The 15,877-nt window shown below is 37.1% G+C and overlaps 1 protein-coding gene across 1 annotated transcript in view; it reads right to left on the reverse strand.

Moving 5' to 3' along the window:
* grk6 (G protein-coupled receptor kinase 6) overlaps nucleotides 1-13,968 on the reverse strand; it is a 52,396-nt gene extending 38,428 nt beyond the window's left edge. The window contains exons 1-2 of the mRNA XM_032576779.1: nucleotides 13,717-13,968; nucleotides 1,411-1,506 (exon numbers count right to left, since the gene is read on the reverse strand). Coding sequence (XP_032432670.1) covers nucleotides 1,411-1,506; nucleotides 13,717-13,768 — 148 coding nt within the window. The 5' untranslated portion in view covers nucleotides 13,769-13,968. The remainder of the gene's footprint in view (nucleotides 1-1,410; nucleotides 1,507-13,716) is intronic.
* Between the last annotated feature and the right edge of the window lie 1,909 nt (nucleotides 13,969-15,877).

Here is a 15,877-nt window from a genome sequence, read left to right on the forward strand (position 1 = left end):
CTGTTCCTCCTGTTTTTCGGTATTCCACATTGCAGAATTTCACTCAAAATCAACAAATGCCTACATTTTGTCGCGCTATTTCTTTCTTCTGCTACACTGCTGCTTGATGTCAACTCATGGTGTGTGATCGAGATGGTGAGTAACGAAAAGGCTCTTGTTAACTTGAGGAGCTATTAGCTTGAGACAGAGTAGCTGTTAGCTTCAGTGAAGCCTTTAGTTTTAGGAGTCGCTGGTTGGACCCTGGGTAGCAGTTAGTTTAAAAGCCATTAGCTGGACTGTAAAAAGCAGCTATCCTGAATAGCTAAGATGGTTAGCCGGTTACATGCAGTAACTGGCTTTTTTGTATGTTATAAAGAAAGCAACTTTGCAAAGGCACCAGTCTGCTTCCTCTTTCTGCTCTGCCCACAGTTTCCTCTGTGGTATCTTTTAAAGACGTTTTTCTTGTCTTAACGTATGAATTCAGTGTCGTTATGCAGATAGACACTGAATGGGGCAAAAGTTGGCGCAGAAGCAGCTTGTTGAGGACCAGTTTTTAGCTGAAACCTCTATGTCGAAGCTAAAATCCTAATTTCTGTCTGTCAAAGTTTGGCTTTGATAATTGATGACTCAGTTCCTCTAAGACTGCACTGCTTTCAAGCTTGATTTGAGTTTATCCCTGACAGACTCATAAAGCAGAGCTGCCTGTAAAGTAGTAACACCTCAAGAATGTTGCTCCTATTTTGTCACATTGCAACCACAAAGTTTAACCTAATTTACTGAGATTTTGTGTGACTGACCAACACAGGGAAGTCAATGACTGTAAAGCGGAAGGACAATAATGCATATTTTTGAGTTGTCCTATTTAACACCACATGTGGATGAGTCATAAATCTGTTTTTTGTGAGGATGAAAATATCTGAATATCTGTTCAGACTGCCATGAAAAAGTCAGATATAGGTTGAATATGGGCAAAAAATCTGATTGATCACATTTGGTTGCTCTGTGAACGTAGATTAACACAAAAGTTTTTTTATCCAGAAGGAATTTGGATGTAATTACATAGAATTTGGAGAATCTAGAACCACTACTAGGAGTCCCATGTTGTGGCATTATGTGTGGAGAAATTGAGTTATCTGGCAGTAACCAAAGCAACCAACAGTCAACAAGAACAATGTGGAACACCACAACCTGGTATTGCTTTCTATTGTGTTGGCAAGCAATTCTGTCTACTGAGACTTCACTGACTGTTTTGACTGACTGTTGGATGTTTTGGTACAGTAAGCCTGTCTTGGATCTGATAAAAGGTCATTTTCAGGTCAACCATTTTCAAGTTGGTTTTAGAGGCATTCGACTCAACTGGCACATAAAGAGGACAGAGATGAAGAGCCCTGCAGGGTAAGATGCAGACAGGGAAGACCAGGCCCGCTTTACCTGTGGTCTGTCGCAACTCCTCGCATAAACTTATGTGGGGGAACTGCAGCATCTGCTTCCATTTCTTGCTTTTTCCTTTTCTGTTGCCGCCACCTCCTAAGAAGAAAAAATAAACAAAACATAAAAATGGTTATTTTTTCACTGAACACAATGAAAATGATGAAAATGGAGACAAAAAGCACACTTTCACTTCTAAGCTTCCCACCAAGCACTAATATTTAAGTTAAAGTGAAGCATCCTTGTAGCTCAGGCATTAAATTTAATTTCCAAAGCACAACACTGTGATAAAGATATGAATTTGTAGCTTTAAAAAAAAAAAAATTCAATCTTTAATAAATGTTAGCTTGACAGAAAAAGGTGTTTTTTTATCTTTTGGTTGATAGCTTTTAGGTCACAAGATCAGTTGTTACTTTCAGGCTTCTGGTGCATCTTAGCTTGTGACGAGGTTTGAACTGTGGTAGCCCTCCAGGCGATGAATGGCCTGAAACACGGTGGGAACCAGAGAAGACAGAGGAAGTTCCTGTCCTTTCTGCGTTGATGTTCTGCCTGTGACTCGTTTAACAGCGTTTCTGGTGCAAGTTCACTCACCACAAAGCAAGAAGCGGGACGTGAGCTGACACGACGCTCGCTGTGCTACTTCAGTTTTGAGAGGGTTTCAAGTCTCTGCAGGCTCATTTTGTTTTGGTGAGATTAAAAGGAAGCAGCCAGGATTTTACATTTTAAGGCTCTTCTAGTTTCATTCTTTCTCTGTCTTATTTTCAACTAAAATTACAACTTTTCTTAAGGGATAGAAAGACAATAATCATCCATGTTCACAGTTGTTTTGTTAACAGTATTACATATCAACCCTGTTCTCATAGAGAAATATTACAATTAAGTTGTAAAATGTACACAGTAGATCTATAAATCTCAACATATTTTCAACCTGATGGAAGGAACATAAGAAGCTTGGGGGAGTACAACTTTCATTTGAAGTGCCGTTCTTTTTTCTACAGCTTACGATGACCCTCTGACGTTAAAATTGATGAAACATTTTGATGAAACTAAAAACCCAAACTGCCATCCATACAAGGGTAGTAGATTCATGTCTGCAGGGTTCAAGACTTCACATGAAGATGTTTTCCCACATTATTGTCCCTTCAGTCTACTTATACCTCCAATTCTAACCACAACCCACAAAAATAACAGAAAATTGTTTCACTTTCTGGAGTGAGTTTTACAGTTTTCCTGTTTCTACTAGAAGTTAGCTCACTGATTTCATTAGCTGCATTTCCATTGACCATAAGATGATATTATTAGATAATAGTAAAACAAATACTTATTCATAGTACATGTCTTCTTTTCTACTGTCGTTTACAAATCTTTCTTCCTGTTCACACTTACTTTGGACCAAAAAGTCATGGTCCAGAACCTTGTGTGCAAAGTATGTATTGATAGCATAAAGTTGTTTTGCAGCAGCAACTTCAATGTGTTTATTTCAGCACTTCTCTGATGTGGAGAGAAATCAACGCAAAGCTCCAGGATTTGGGTATTCAAATACTACAAAGCAGCTGCTGTGCTTAAGAAAATCAATTATTGTCATAGATACACTGCAAACAAGATGTTTGGTGCCTGTGTCCAGGAAACAGAAGATAATATCAGTCACAGATAAGCTGATTGATGAATAATGCCTGTTGTGTGCTCAAGTGACGATGTGAAGACAAACGGGGGGCAAAGCCAGCTTGGCATGAAGACTGAGATCAGCCACAAACACTAAGTTTCACATAAGTTTCAAAAATAATAATTAGAGGTGTAGTTGTCTGGTTGGTCAGTATTATATCAATATTATTAACTACAGGGTGGATATGGCTAAACAATTACGAAAGGAATGGTTTGCAAAACCCAAACTCTGCAGGTTTAAGTTAACTCATGCAGTCACTGCCTTTCATGCTTTTGTGATGTTTCCTTGCTGCCACACTCTAATAAATGGGTGAATAACAGACTTCTTGTTTTCATGCAGAGAAGGCATTGAAAACATAAAGACACACTTCATTTCAAACTCTTCTAACACTCATAATAATAGATTCCTTCAATTGGAATTTGATTTATTAAGGTCAAGGTTATTTAATATGATATTTGCTGTCAAATGGCACTGTATAAATAAACTGAAATGAGTCTAGTTTAATAGATTTGTCCTTTTTTACTACCACGGGGTAGCAGAACACTTGTTTAACATCACAGTCATAGTGGTGTGACCTAAAATATATTATTTGTAGAAATTCCATACCTTAATGCGACACACAGATAAGAAATTTTGAGCCGGTATCAATGTTCGATATATTGCCATTATGTCAGTTATTTACCAATATTACATATATTTTCCTACACAAACGGCAACATGATTGAAATAAACATTGATTGTTAATATCAACCCAGATTGACTTATCAGAACAATACTGGTAAGTTAGGAAATGACTGATGCTGATGTTGATGCCGATATATTGTCTTCTTGTCCCACAGTGTTAAAGATAACCAAAGAGATTGTACTGGCAATCAAGATGGACATCTATGATCATAAAGGAATAGAAAATACTGACATTTTGGGTCTAATTTTCCCCTAACAAGTTTTGTTTTTCTCTGTGCTTGAAAAAAGTAGCAACTTGCAGATGTAATGAAATGTTAGTTTGAACAGGTTACCATGGTACAGCATTTAGTTAGTTAACCATGTAAGACTATACACAGTGATCACCCAATGAAAATAAAATGTATTTTCTGATTGTCCATCAAAAACAAAAAGCAGAAACTATCAAACAGCAACAAGTGTTGCAAATAGCTTTAGTTTGGACCCTAAATCTACACAAAGGAGGTTCTTTGAAGATGTTCTGTTTTGAGAGAAAATACAAGAGCTGCCAATAACAACCTAGCAGCTAATGGTAAGTTGGTAAATGTCTAGGTTGATGGTTTAGCTGGTTAGTAGCTCATCTACGAATATACAATTACCTGCAACTCTATAAAATTGCTAAAAACTACCTATTTGAAGACTACCTATAGTAATTAATATGCACAGTAGAAACTAAGCTAAGCACTAGCGCAGAAGCTAACATCAACAGTCTCCCATATCTCCTTTCTTGGAGGTTCAGTCAATAGTGTCCCAAATAGAATAGGCAGACTTTCTGCAAATAATTTGGAGATGTATCTCATTAAAAATATTGGCAAATAGTGAACCACAAATAGGCAGGGCTCCACTGTATGTTACAAGGTACATCACACTTTATCTGAATGATGTAGTTTTTATTTCGTATATACAATAGTTTTTTACAAATTGTGTTCCTCAAGTCTGAAAAATGGGAACATATTTGGAAAATGTCTCTACCAATGTCCTGTCTGATCTGCTGCGTATGGAGACTACTAGTTCCAAAAAATCCATTAAAAAAGAAAAAAATAAATGCTCTCTGCCCTAATTTATGTTGCACTGTTTTGTTTTGTGTTTTTCTTTAATAGCTATAACTTCATATGGATGGAAATAGTAGTAAAGTTTTGATTTTACTGCAAAGTAAAAAAAGAAACTCATTCAGAACTCAACCAGAAGACAGACCGTTTATGTTTGCACACTCTTCTGCACTTTAGGAAGATTTGACAGGAAACTCAAAGTCATATAGGCGCAGTAGACAATGTGGGAAAAAGTAAACATCATTTTGCTGTATAAACTTTACATTGAGAGAAGAAACTATGCCAGATTTAAAAGGTAATGCTCATTTTTTTTGACATGGTGAGTGTTTGGCACCAACAAACTGTTTAGTTTCCTCCACTGCTCAAGTTGAAGCTCGCTGTGGCGTTTTAAGGTGTAGAAAGTTGAGTTTTCACAGTTTGGATAGTTTTTAGTGGGACCGTATCACATTTTTTTAGGGGGGATTTTATATATATTTTTTTACATTTACATTTTTTTTAATAATTATTTGTCCTTTATTTAAGCAAGTTGTCTCATTGAGATTCAAGACCTCATTTACAAGAGAGCTGTTTTCATAAAATAAAAATAAATTAACAAAAATAAAATCAAATGTAAAAATTACTAAAATAAAAATTAGAAAAAGAAACAATGTAAGAAAATGTGCTAACTCCATTTTTGTAGCAGTTTATTTTAAGACCCAATATATTTCTAATCTTAAGTTTCCTACAGCAGACAAAAATGCATAACCTTTTCTTTATTATATGGTTATTTAGGAAATTATATTTAGCTGTAACAATGACCAAACTTGCTTTTTAGATTGAAAGTTGTTGACCCCTGGTCTTTGAGGAAAATGTTTGCATATTTTTGAGTCCTATGGTTGATTTTGTAAATAACCATAGGCTTTATCTACATTCTTCTTTCCATTGTTTGTTCAATTATAGTTGCACCCTATAAATGTAAGGTAAAACAGTTTCACCCTGGACTTATCCCATCAGGATACAAACCCAACTGATTCTTATACAAGATCTTTATTACATATTCCCATTTCTAACATGACTGTACTTATACTTTATACAAAAATGGACCCCTTTTTTTTAACCAAAACTAAAATACTTGAGGATTGTGCTTAACCATCAAACATCTGCAGTCGTTATCTAATGCTTTTAAGTGTTTTCTTGCCCTGATATTGAAAGCTTTCACAGCCAGAGAGCAGAAATGTGAGTAACCAGAAATCATGAAGCGTGATACGAACCCTGAAGGCGTTGATGTTTTCAGTTGTGGCTTCATGTGTGTCTTCCTGTGAGCCTTCGCAACAGAGGTTTTCTTTGTGTCTGTGGTCTCAGTTCAACGTGATACATTATCTAAAAAATTGCCGGCAGTAGGAAGCTTTTTTTTTTTAAAGTCAATCTCATTTAAGAGGATGTGGTCGGCAGCATGGTAGACAGTAGAAAGTACAACACTGTCAAGACCTCTCCAGTCCATAACTTTTCGAGTTCAACAAATACAAATGTGTTTTTGGTGTCTAATAATAACTTTCCTTTGAAATAGGAAATGGGAACCCCGTAACTTTCTCTGTAAACACTTCCTCCAACTGTTTGTTTGGGCAAAAGCCTCCAGGAAATGAATACTATTTTATGCAGAGATGGCAAAAATGCAATGATTGTACGATTTCACAATGAATAAAGATGGTGAGTGTTCAAAAGCTGTAAACGAGAAGGTGCCTTGTTTGGAAATAGTAGGAAACAGCAGGTATAACTCGCACGCATTTTAGATAACTCAAAACGTTTTGAACGTTTGTGGTCGTTCTGGGTCAAATCAGTTAGTCATAGCCCCATTTCGTACCCAAGCATTACCATTTTGTTCCTTCTTACTTCCATTTTGTGCCTAAGTAAATTCATATTGTTATTGGTATATTTTGGAAATAAATAGAATATTTTCACCTATAGTTTATGCCTTGTACCCTATTATTTTCTCCCCAGATACAACCAAAATAGCTCTTAGTGGCTTCTTCCTGCTAAGTTGTATTTATTTAACCAAATTTTCTTGCAGTAAAATATGAGTAGAAAGTAGAATGTCACATAAATCACAATTTGTCAGGTACAAAATGGTGAAATTGCCACCAAACGTACTAAAATGTTCTGTATGGTATATAAAAACAACTTTTCATGCATCTTTGAGCTGTTGTTCAAGTGTAATATATGCATTCTTATCAAATTGAATAAAAAGGCATGCAAATGATGTCTAAGACATGAAAAGTCAAAGGTTTTTGGTCCTCCTTGCTTTCCATAGACTCTGTAGGCAGTATGAATTGATGCATAGTCAGTTCGAAACTTCCAGTAGCAGAATGCTACATTTCATATCAGCAAAGTTAGATGCAGAACTGTCATTTCATACCCTTGTTGTTTTGGCAAAGTAGTGAAATGACCAACATTTGCTACAAAGAGTCTATGTGAGAAACACATTGAAGACATGAAAAGACAAGTTTTGAGTTGACCTGGCTTCCCATAGTCCTCTATTTGGGTACTAATTGATGCCGGTAGGAAATGTCATGAGAAAAATAGCTATTCAACTTACTTGGTTGAATACCAAAAGAGTCAGGCATCTTTGAGTCTGTGGAGATGAAAAACTCTGAACAAACATAATGATCAGAAACCTTTAGAACCATTTTCTTTCACTTGCCTTTCATTGGCATCTGAACAGTCAATATTTACAGTTTTATAGTGACGAATGATGTTTTTACAAACTTTGAAGCTAATATTTTTGCGCTTACAGCTGTGCAGACTGACCAGATGGCAGGCTAATTCATTAGAAAGAGTTTTATAAACCTGAAAAGTTTACTTTATGACAAAAAATGTATATTTTCACTGTTTATCCATTAGCAAAGCAAATGGCTTTGCTAATTTTATGTCAGTGGAGTGACATCATCAGTCCAGCAGAAATCAGTCATGTCTGAATTGCTGGTCATTATAAAATAGGGACAGACTTGCATACAGTGGATTCCATGAATTTATGGATTTTTCTGCACAAAGTAAATGCAAATTATTTGCAGAAAATGTGTCTATTTTTGGATTTTTTTTTTAGTAGAGGACATCTAAAATAATCTAAAGAAAACGTTATTAGATTTTAGCGGTTGGAGGATATCTCTTTTGACTTTGGTAAAAGACTATGAGCCAATTCTAGACTCATGCATTTGTTTTGTTTGCAGTTACCCAGAATGTAGTAAACTTCCTGCTTTTGCAGCAGCTTCCGGTCTGCTTGGCATCCACACATGCAGTCAAACTGCACCAGAGTTCACTTCAACCGAACTCAGACCTAGGTTTTTTTATTCGGTCCGTGTCAGACTTTGATTGTGCATTCACACCTCTCCAAATGAACTGGACTTTCTAGGCAAACAAACTGGAGTTTATCCGAAGAGTTTTTGCGGCGCTAGTGGCTCGTATTTTTTTGTGACAGTAGGCAGACAGGAAAGAGGGCGAGGAGGGGGGAGGACATGCGGCAAAGGTCACTGGGACCAGGAGTCGAACCAGCAACGTCCGCGTCGAGGACTAAGGCCTCCAAACGTGGGGCGTGCTAACCCCCTCCTCCCACAGTCCAAAAACATTACTGTCAGGTTAATTGGTCTCTCTAAATTCTCCCTAGGTGTGAGTGTGTGTGTGCATGGTTGTTTGTCATGTATGTCTCTGTGTTGCCTTGAGACAGACTGGCGACCTGTCCAGGGTGTACTCCGCCTCTCGCCCGGAACGTAGCTGGAGATAGGCACCAGCAACCCTCCCGACCCCGTTAGGGACAAGGGTGAACAGAAAATGGATGGATGGATGGATGGATGGATGGACAAACTGGAGTTTGATTAAAATGAACTAAACAGGGTTGGTGTGAATGCAACCTAAACCTATAGCTGAAAGAACAGTTCAACTGGATCATCAAGAGCTTCAAGGTGAAGAAGGTTTCAGGATGTCCAACAGTATCCAGCAAACTGCAGAATCATCTTCTACCCAATCAGGCTGCCCCCACTGCAAACATCAGTGGTGCATCTGTAAACAACCTGAGACAACAACTTTTGGACAAGAAAAGTGTCAAAAACAGACAACGTCTTCAGGATTCAAAAAATTGAGCTCAGAAAACAGGTGAAAAGTTATTGTCTCTGATGAATCCTCCTTCTGACTCTGTCCGGAGAATAGATGGGAGCTACCATGACGACTCAAGTGTGGAGCTGCCTTAGCTTCCTGCCCAAAAACACAGCTATGAATAAAGATTATTCAAAGAATCATCAAGAATCAAGAATCATAAAGAATCATCCTCCAGGGAGAATTTCTTCCAACAATCCAGGGACGATTTGGTAAAAATTGCTATATTTTTAGCATAATTGAGCACAAGGTGAAGGTCTTAACAAAGTGGCACAAAGATGAGAACCATGTCTGGGAGAAAGAAAACAAAAGGCACTGGGTAGTTTTCAGGCCAGACAAACTGACTTTGAGCCTCATTAAAAAGGACAGAAGCTCTGTTTTTGCCTCCTGTTTTGCCCTTCATGTTCGCGTGCTTCATCAAACCGCTGAGCCCATTTCCCTTTTTCCATGTCACACAAGAAACATTCCCACATTTGCAATCTGCTGCTGTAAAGAGTAAAAATCTTTGCAACGGTTTTCTTCCTGTCACTGTACTTCCTGTGTGGTTTCTGCATTATACAAGAAGGTCAACGGTGCCTCTTTAGAGACAACAAAACAAACAGCTGATTAACCGAGCAGTGTTTAAATTTCATAAATAAGTATGGATGGAGTCATTTTGAAACTGGATTAAGTAACAGTTATTGCCTTTTGCCCTCGACGATGGCAGTACAGACCCTAAAAAGAAGCATTTGCATTTTATTTGCATTTAGTGTTTGGTTCCTTGTTGTGAGGTCTATAATATTTAACACCTTATAAAAAGACCATATTTATAAGGTGTTTTTATAAGTCAGTCCATAGTGGTGGAAAGGAGGTAACTTACAGTATAGACCAATCCACTGAAACTTTATTGTGTTATGGTCCAATTTACTAATCTATTTGGACCGTCAGTCTTTTGTCATACATTTTAATGAGCACTGACTGTGTTTATGACTGAAATAAGGAATTTGAAACAAAATGTATTTATTCAATTTTAATAAAATTTTATTTTTTTTCAGAAAAACTAAGTAAAACTTAGATCAATCATTTTTTCTTGGCCCTTCAGGATGAATTACAAGCAAAACCTGCTCCCATTATCTCTGTGTTTTCTTTCTTGCAGAAAATACCCCAGGGCCAGAGATTCTACTTAGCTTTGTTTCTTTTAAAAACATCTATAGTTATTGCTGGGACTAAATTAATTTTCTTTTGTTGTTGTTGTTGTTTGTCATTGAAAGTAACCTTGGCCCAGTCCTTCTCCTTAGTTTTGTTTATTATAAAAACATTTGTAGATCTTTTGCTGGTACTAAATTAGTATGTTCTTGTTTTGTTTTGGTGATAGAAAGCATCTCTGCACCAGTGCTTCTCTTTAGAAGTTTCAAAAAAATGATAGAGCCTATAAGTGCTAAATTAGTATATTTTCTTTTTTTTTTCAAATAGAAAGCACCACTGGCCAGTGTGTATCTTTACTTCTCTTTCTTAAATAGTTATGAAACTATTGCTGGTACAAATTTTGTATATTCTTTTTGCTTTTGTCGTAGAAGGTACCTATAGTTTAGTGCTTCTCTTTAGTTGTCTCTTTCTTTTAAAAAACATTGATGGAGATATTACTGTTACTAAATTAGTGAATCTTTGTTTTTTGTCATAGAAAGTACCCCTGGCCCTGCGCTTCTCTTTTTACTGACTCGTTCTTGAAAGAAGTTGTTGATGGAGTAATTTGTGTGTTTCTATGAAAGTATCCATTGCTCAGGGGTTGTGTGCGCTTGCTGCACCTCCTTTCTAAAGGGAGTCATTGATGAAGCCATTAGGGTTTTTCCCTCTTTATTACAGAACATGCTCTGGCCCTGTTCTATTTATCTGTACATCCTAGTTGATTTTCCTCAGTTTTGTTAATTTATTATCTTCCATAATCTTATATCTTTCTTCAGATGTAAGATGTTCAAAAGGAAAAACAGCTTAAAATTAAACTAAACAATTAGCTTTTGGAGTCACTCTGAAAACATCTAAATCAGAAAACGTTTCAACTCAACACTTGAGTCGACTGGTGCTGAGCATCCATTACTGGGAAAAATTGAGAGAAAAAGGAAATGCATCAAGAGGAAATTACACACTAACAGAATTACAGGAAAGTATTTAAAGGTCACAAACAATGTTGTCTTCATAATGTTGGCCACATTATTATTACATTTTCTTAACTCAAGTAGCTAGAAAATAAATCACTCTATGAGGAGACAAAGATAACAGAAGCATCCAAACCACAAAAATACTCCAGAGTTAGAAAGACCAGATTTGAAATTGCTGAGCAGTTGTTGGTCCAGTGAAACTACACCAGGATCAACCTGAACTGCAACTGAATAATGTCTTTGAGGAAAAGGAATCAAACAAAGACCTGAACAATGGATCATGCTTCAGTAGATCATGTTCTGAATCCCAGGTTGTTGGCTGATAGATCCATGGAAATCACCCTGCTAGAAGCTGAAATATTATTTGTCTGGAAAACTTGTTCAGGTTCTGACCAAAACAGTGACAATGAAGAACAATGCAGCTGAAGCGCTTATTTCACAGAACAGTCTGATTCTGCTTTAGAGATCAGCTGTTCTGGTATCTGAAGCTGAACTGTTCATGACAACAACGACTTCATTGAGCTTTAAAATCAGAGGGTTCACCCTTTAATAGACTAAAGCATGCTAATATATGGGAGTAGATTCTACAAACCGAACAACTTGCCTTCACATCACAAACTGCACTCACACTCAAGAGGTCTGGTGAAACTCAGGGATGCTTAAAGGAGGTCAGAGGTCACAGGGACCAATATTCTGTCTGTTTAAAGAACTAAACAGACACGGACTGTGTTGCTCATTTTCCTCTATCCAACCTAGAGACTGCATTGCAATAAATTAGGAAATAACTCAAAAGTTGATTTAACTAATATAAATTCTTCAGACACACCATAATGTTTTGAGTGTTTATTTCTATTAATTGTGAAGCACTGCTAATGAAAACCTGAAATTAAGCTTCTCAGAAAACTGAGAAGAATATTACATAAAACCAGTAAAAAATAGATTAGTACGCATTTGTCGAGACATTGACACCCTCACCATAGAAGTTCGGTAACATAACTGCTGAAGAAACCCACTGTTCACAGTGCTGTTTATAAGCATATTGAAAGTTAAGTGGAAGGAAAAATTGTGTAAGCGCTTTCAGCAGTCAGCATGACTAGAAAAGCACTATCTATCTTCAGTTTATTTACCATTTAATAGTCGAGGGGCTTTGAATGCCTGAACAACAACAAAGCCATGTTCTCCTTAGCCCAGACAGGTCATCTCTGATGTGTCCTGTTCAGGAGTTATTTAACACATGTAATGGATTTGTCTGTGTGTGGTAGCTCTCTGAGCATTGACTGTAGCCACAGTCCAAGTCTTGTAAAATCTTATTAATTTTTCATGAAAACCTAGCTGGAAGGTAGGTTAATAGTGGAAGGTAAAAACTCTTCTTCTGTAAGTTCTCACTGAACTTTTCCTTTTTCCTCAAAACTAAATAATGTCTTTAAGGAAAAGACATTTCTTGTCAAATTCTCTCTAGTCGACAAGCTGCCCAGACACTATGACCAGCTACAGAGTTCACTTATACTTCAGTCCAACCCTGATCTCCAACAAAAATACAATAAATTGCACCACTCACAGTGACAGGATGTTGGAGGAGCTCTGTTACATTAGCTTCAATTTCCTCTGGTTCTGGATAATGTGCCCCTGGAAGGATACATGCTTCTTTTTACTTTTGGACAGTTGAAATATTGTGTAAACATGGCAACAGTGAGTTGTTTTCACAACTGGGAGAAGCTAATTAACATCTCAAAAGCTCAAATACCTCAACTGAGAAGCAGCAAAAGCAGCAAAAGCAGCAAAAGCAGCAAAAGCAGCAAAAGCAGCAAAAGCGGCGCTAGCAGCTGACGGTGTCATTCAGGACATGTTACTATGAAATTTTATCTCTACTGCATGGAAATAGAGCTGTTAGCATGTCATTACAGTCATAACACTGTCATATGGCAACAGTCTTCAATCAGAGGCCTCTACAGATTCGTTGCAAGACTGACTGCTACTGGAAATCCATTCTGCCCACAGTACTACCATCCTCTATGAGACTCTATGAGATACTTGATATAATTTTTTGAGATGAAAATATTTTTTCTGTTTCTAAGTTAAAGAAATCCACCAGGATCTATTAAATAGGCGAGTTAACTTTTTGAATTGAATCACTGAACTTTTTACATGGTTTTCAAATCCACCTGTAAAAAGGGTCGCCTTGCGTTTAAACCAAATGTGCGCACAAAGCGAAAAGGCGCAGCACCACTCTGCCTCAACATCCTGTTTCGCAAACTACAGAGACGATGCTGCAACGTGAGAAAAAAAAAAAGAAAAAGAAAATATGCGCCGCTGCAGATTCACTCCACAGCTGCAGCGTCTTCCGGACTTATCCACAGCATTATTACTGCAACTACTTTGTGTTTAGTACTCGGTTATTGGCAGTTTCCTGAAGTACAACCCCCTCAGAGTTTATCTGGCAGTAAAAACAAGTCATATCCTCCTCATATTTAGAGCAGCTTTGACAGCAAGGCGATGAGGAAGTGCACCAACTCCTCCTCTAACCCCCAAGTCTGGGGCATCAACCCGACTGTAGGACCGGGGCTGTCTCTAAACGACACACGCAGAGAGTTGCAGTCAACCCGGCCACTAACATCCTTACCTTCCCGTGCTTTGAGCAACACGGTGTTGGCGACAATGTTCTCCAGCTCCATGTCGATGCTGAGCCGGCTTCCAGCAGCAGCAGCAGCTCCTAGTGATCCACCCACCTCCCGGTAGGTTGTAGTTCCTGTACACCGTCCGCCACCTCCGCCCACCGCCCAGTCAACTAGGAAAACCCGAAACTTGTCTTTGCTTTCCCCCAACCCCCGTGAAGCGCCCCTCCTCTCCTTTTCCTCCTCCCGTTTCTCCTCCTCCTCTCCGCCCTGCTGCTAATGTCATAGAGGAGCAAAAATACAGAGCTCTCACTCTGTTCTCTATTTTTACCGCTTGACTAAAACATAGATGTCACGACAGACCTCTTACTCTGACCAATTTTCCTTTTCTGTCTCAAAATTATTTTCAAAACCCAATTTAAAAGTTGTCTAACGCTCCGTTCTAGTTACCTGGGAAATGGGAACTCGGGGTTTAACGTAACGCCCGACGTAAGAGCGTTCTAGTTAAAAAGTCGGAATTTCAACACGGCCACTCTGTTAGGCCAGAGGTGGGTAGAATACACAAAGAAAGAAAGAAAAAGAAAGAAAGAAAGAAAGAAAGAAAGAAAGAAAGAAAGAAAGAAAGAAAGAAAGAAAGAAAGAAAGAAAGAAAGAAAGAAAGAAAGAAAGAAAGAAAGAAAACCCAAAAATTGTACCCAGGTAAGAGTTGCAGTACTTCCACATATTTTTACTCAAGTCAAAGTAAAAAGTAGCTGTCCAAGAAATTGCTCAAGTAAGAGGACAAAGTATTTGTTAAAAAGACTACTAAGTATTAACTTTGGAGTAGTTACATACTTCCTGGTCAATTTGGCTACCAGGAAGCAGTCTTTTGATTTTTGTTATGAACAATTCGGCCAAAAGGATCTTATTCGGCTTCATTAATGCAATCTAATAATATTTTTGTTCTGAGTTATGGTGTACTGTATAAGAATAAATTTATACAGTTGTGTGATTACATTCCAAAATTGGTCATATATCAAAATATTCAATATTTTTCTGTAAAGGAATAATCAGTTTCCAAACTGTTCCCACTGCTCGGTTCTCTTATTATTCTATAACAATATATCCTTTAATTAAAAAACTTTCACCATCATGAATTTCATTGACACAAGTTTGAATAATCAGGTATAATAAATCATCAAATGGCTTTGTTTGTGAAGCTGAATCTGTTTGAGGTTCATCGCTCATTCTGCAGGAACTGTATTTTCCTGCCCCGGTCAATAAAGTCAGGACCACAGTGCATTAAAGGTGCATTAGGAATGCCATTCATTGTTTTGTCATTCATTTTGATAATAGAACAGATTGGGCAGAGAGTTGAAAGTTATTGATCGGCTTCTATAATTATCCCCCCTGGCTCGTTAAAGGGGTTGAAGTAAGCAGAAAATACAAAAAATAATTTAATATCTCAGAAAATCTGTAGGGCTGGGTTTTAGACCATGCTGAATTAGTTGTTTAAAAAATATGTTTTAAGACGAGCTGCAGTTTCTAAAACAAGCTTTAACTCAGTCTAACATCTAGAGGATAATATTAGCAGCTAATGTCACTTAGCATAAAATAACTCTAATGAGCAGTTTATTTTTCACATATCCCTTAGGATTAAAGCTTTTCCAGGAAAGTGCATCATGAGTGACGATTTGTGACAGGATCTTGTGGATATTTGTGTAATGTGTAACTTGGATAAAGTGGACACAAAGGATGTATAATTGTCCAACTTTTCAGACAATAAAAGCATATAATGGAAAATTAGCATGAAAAATGTCAACAAAATATCAGCAATGTGCTGTTTTTGTCACGAAAAACAGACATGAAAATCAAATTTCATTTACTAATTTGCTTTTGGAAAATATGGTTTTTGCCATTGCTATTGTACAATTACATTAAAATTAATCACTAGTCACTTGAGTAAAATACTTTCCAGGAACAATCAAAATTATGTGCAATTTCCGAGTAATTGCACATATGAACCAAGATTAACTACATCTGTAGAAAATGTCAGCTTTGTTTTGTAATAATAACGTTTTAAGTTTTAAAATGTATTGCTTTACTTTTTGAGGTAGTTTTTATAGTAGAAATATTTGTTAATGTTTATTTTATACGTTTTGTTTTATATTTTACTTTTTTATATTACAT

This window comes from Xiphophorus hellerii, chromosome 11, assembly GCF_003331165.1.
Source record: "Xiphophorus hellerii strain 12219 chromosome 11, Xiphophorus_hellerii-4.1, whole genome shotgun sequence".
Lineage (NCBI taxonomy): Eukaryota > Metazoa > Chordata > Actinopteri > Cyprinodontiformes > Poeciliidae > Xiphophorus > Xiphophorus hellerii.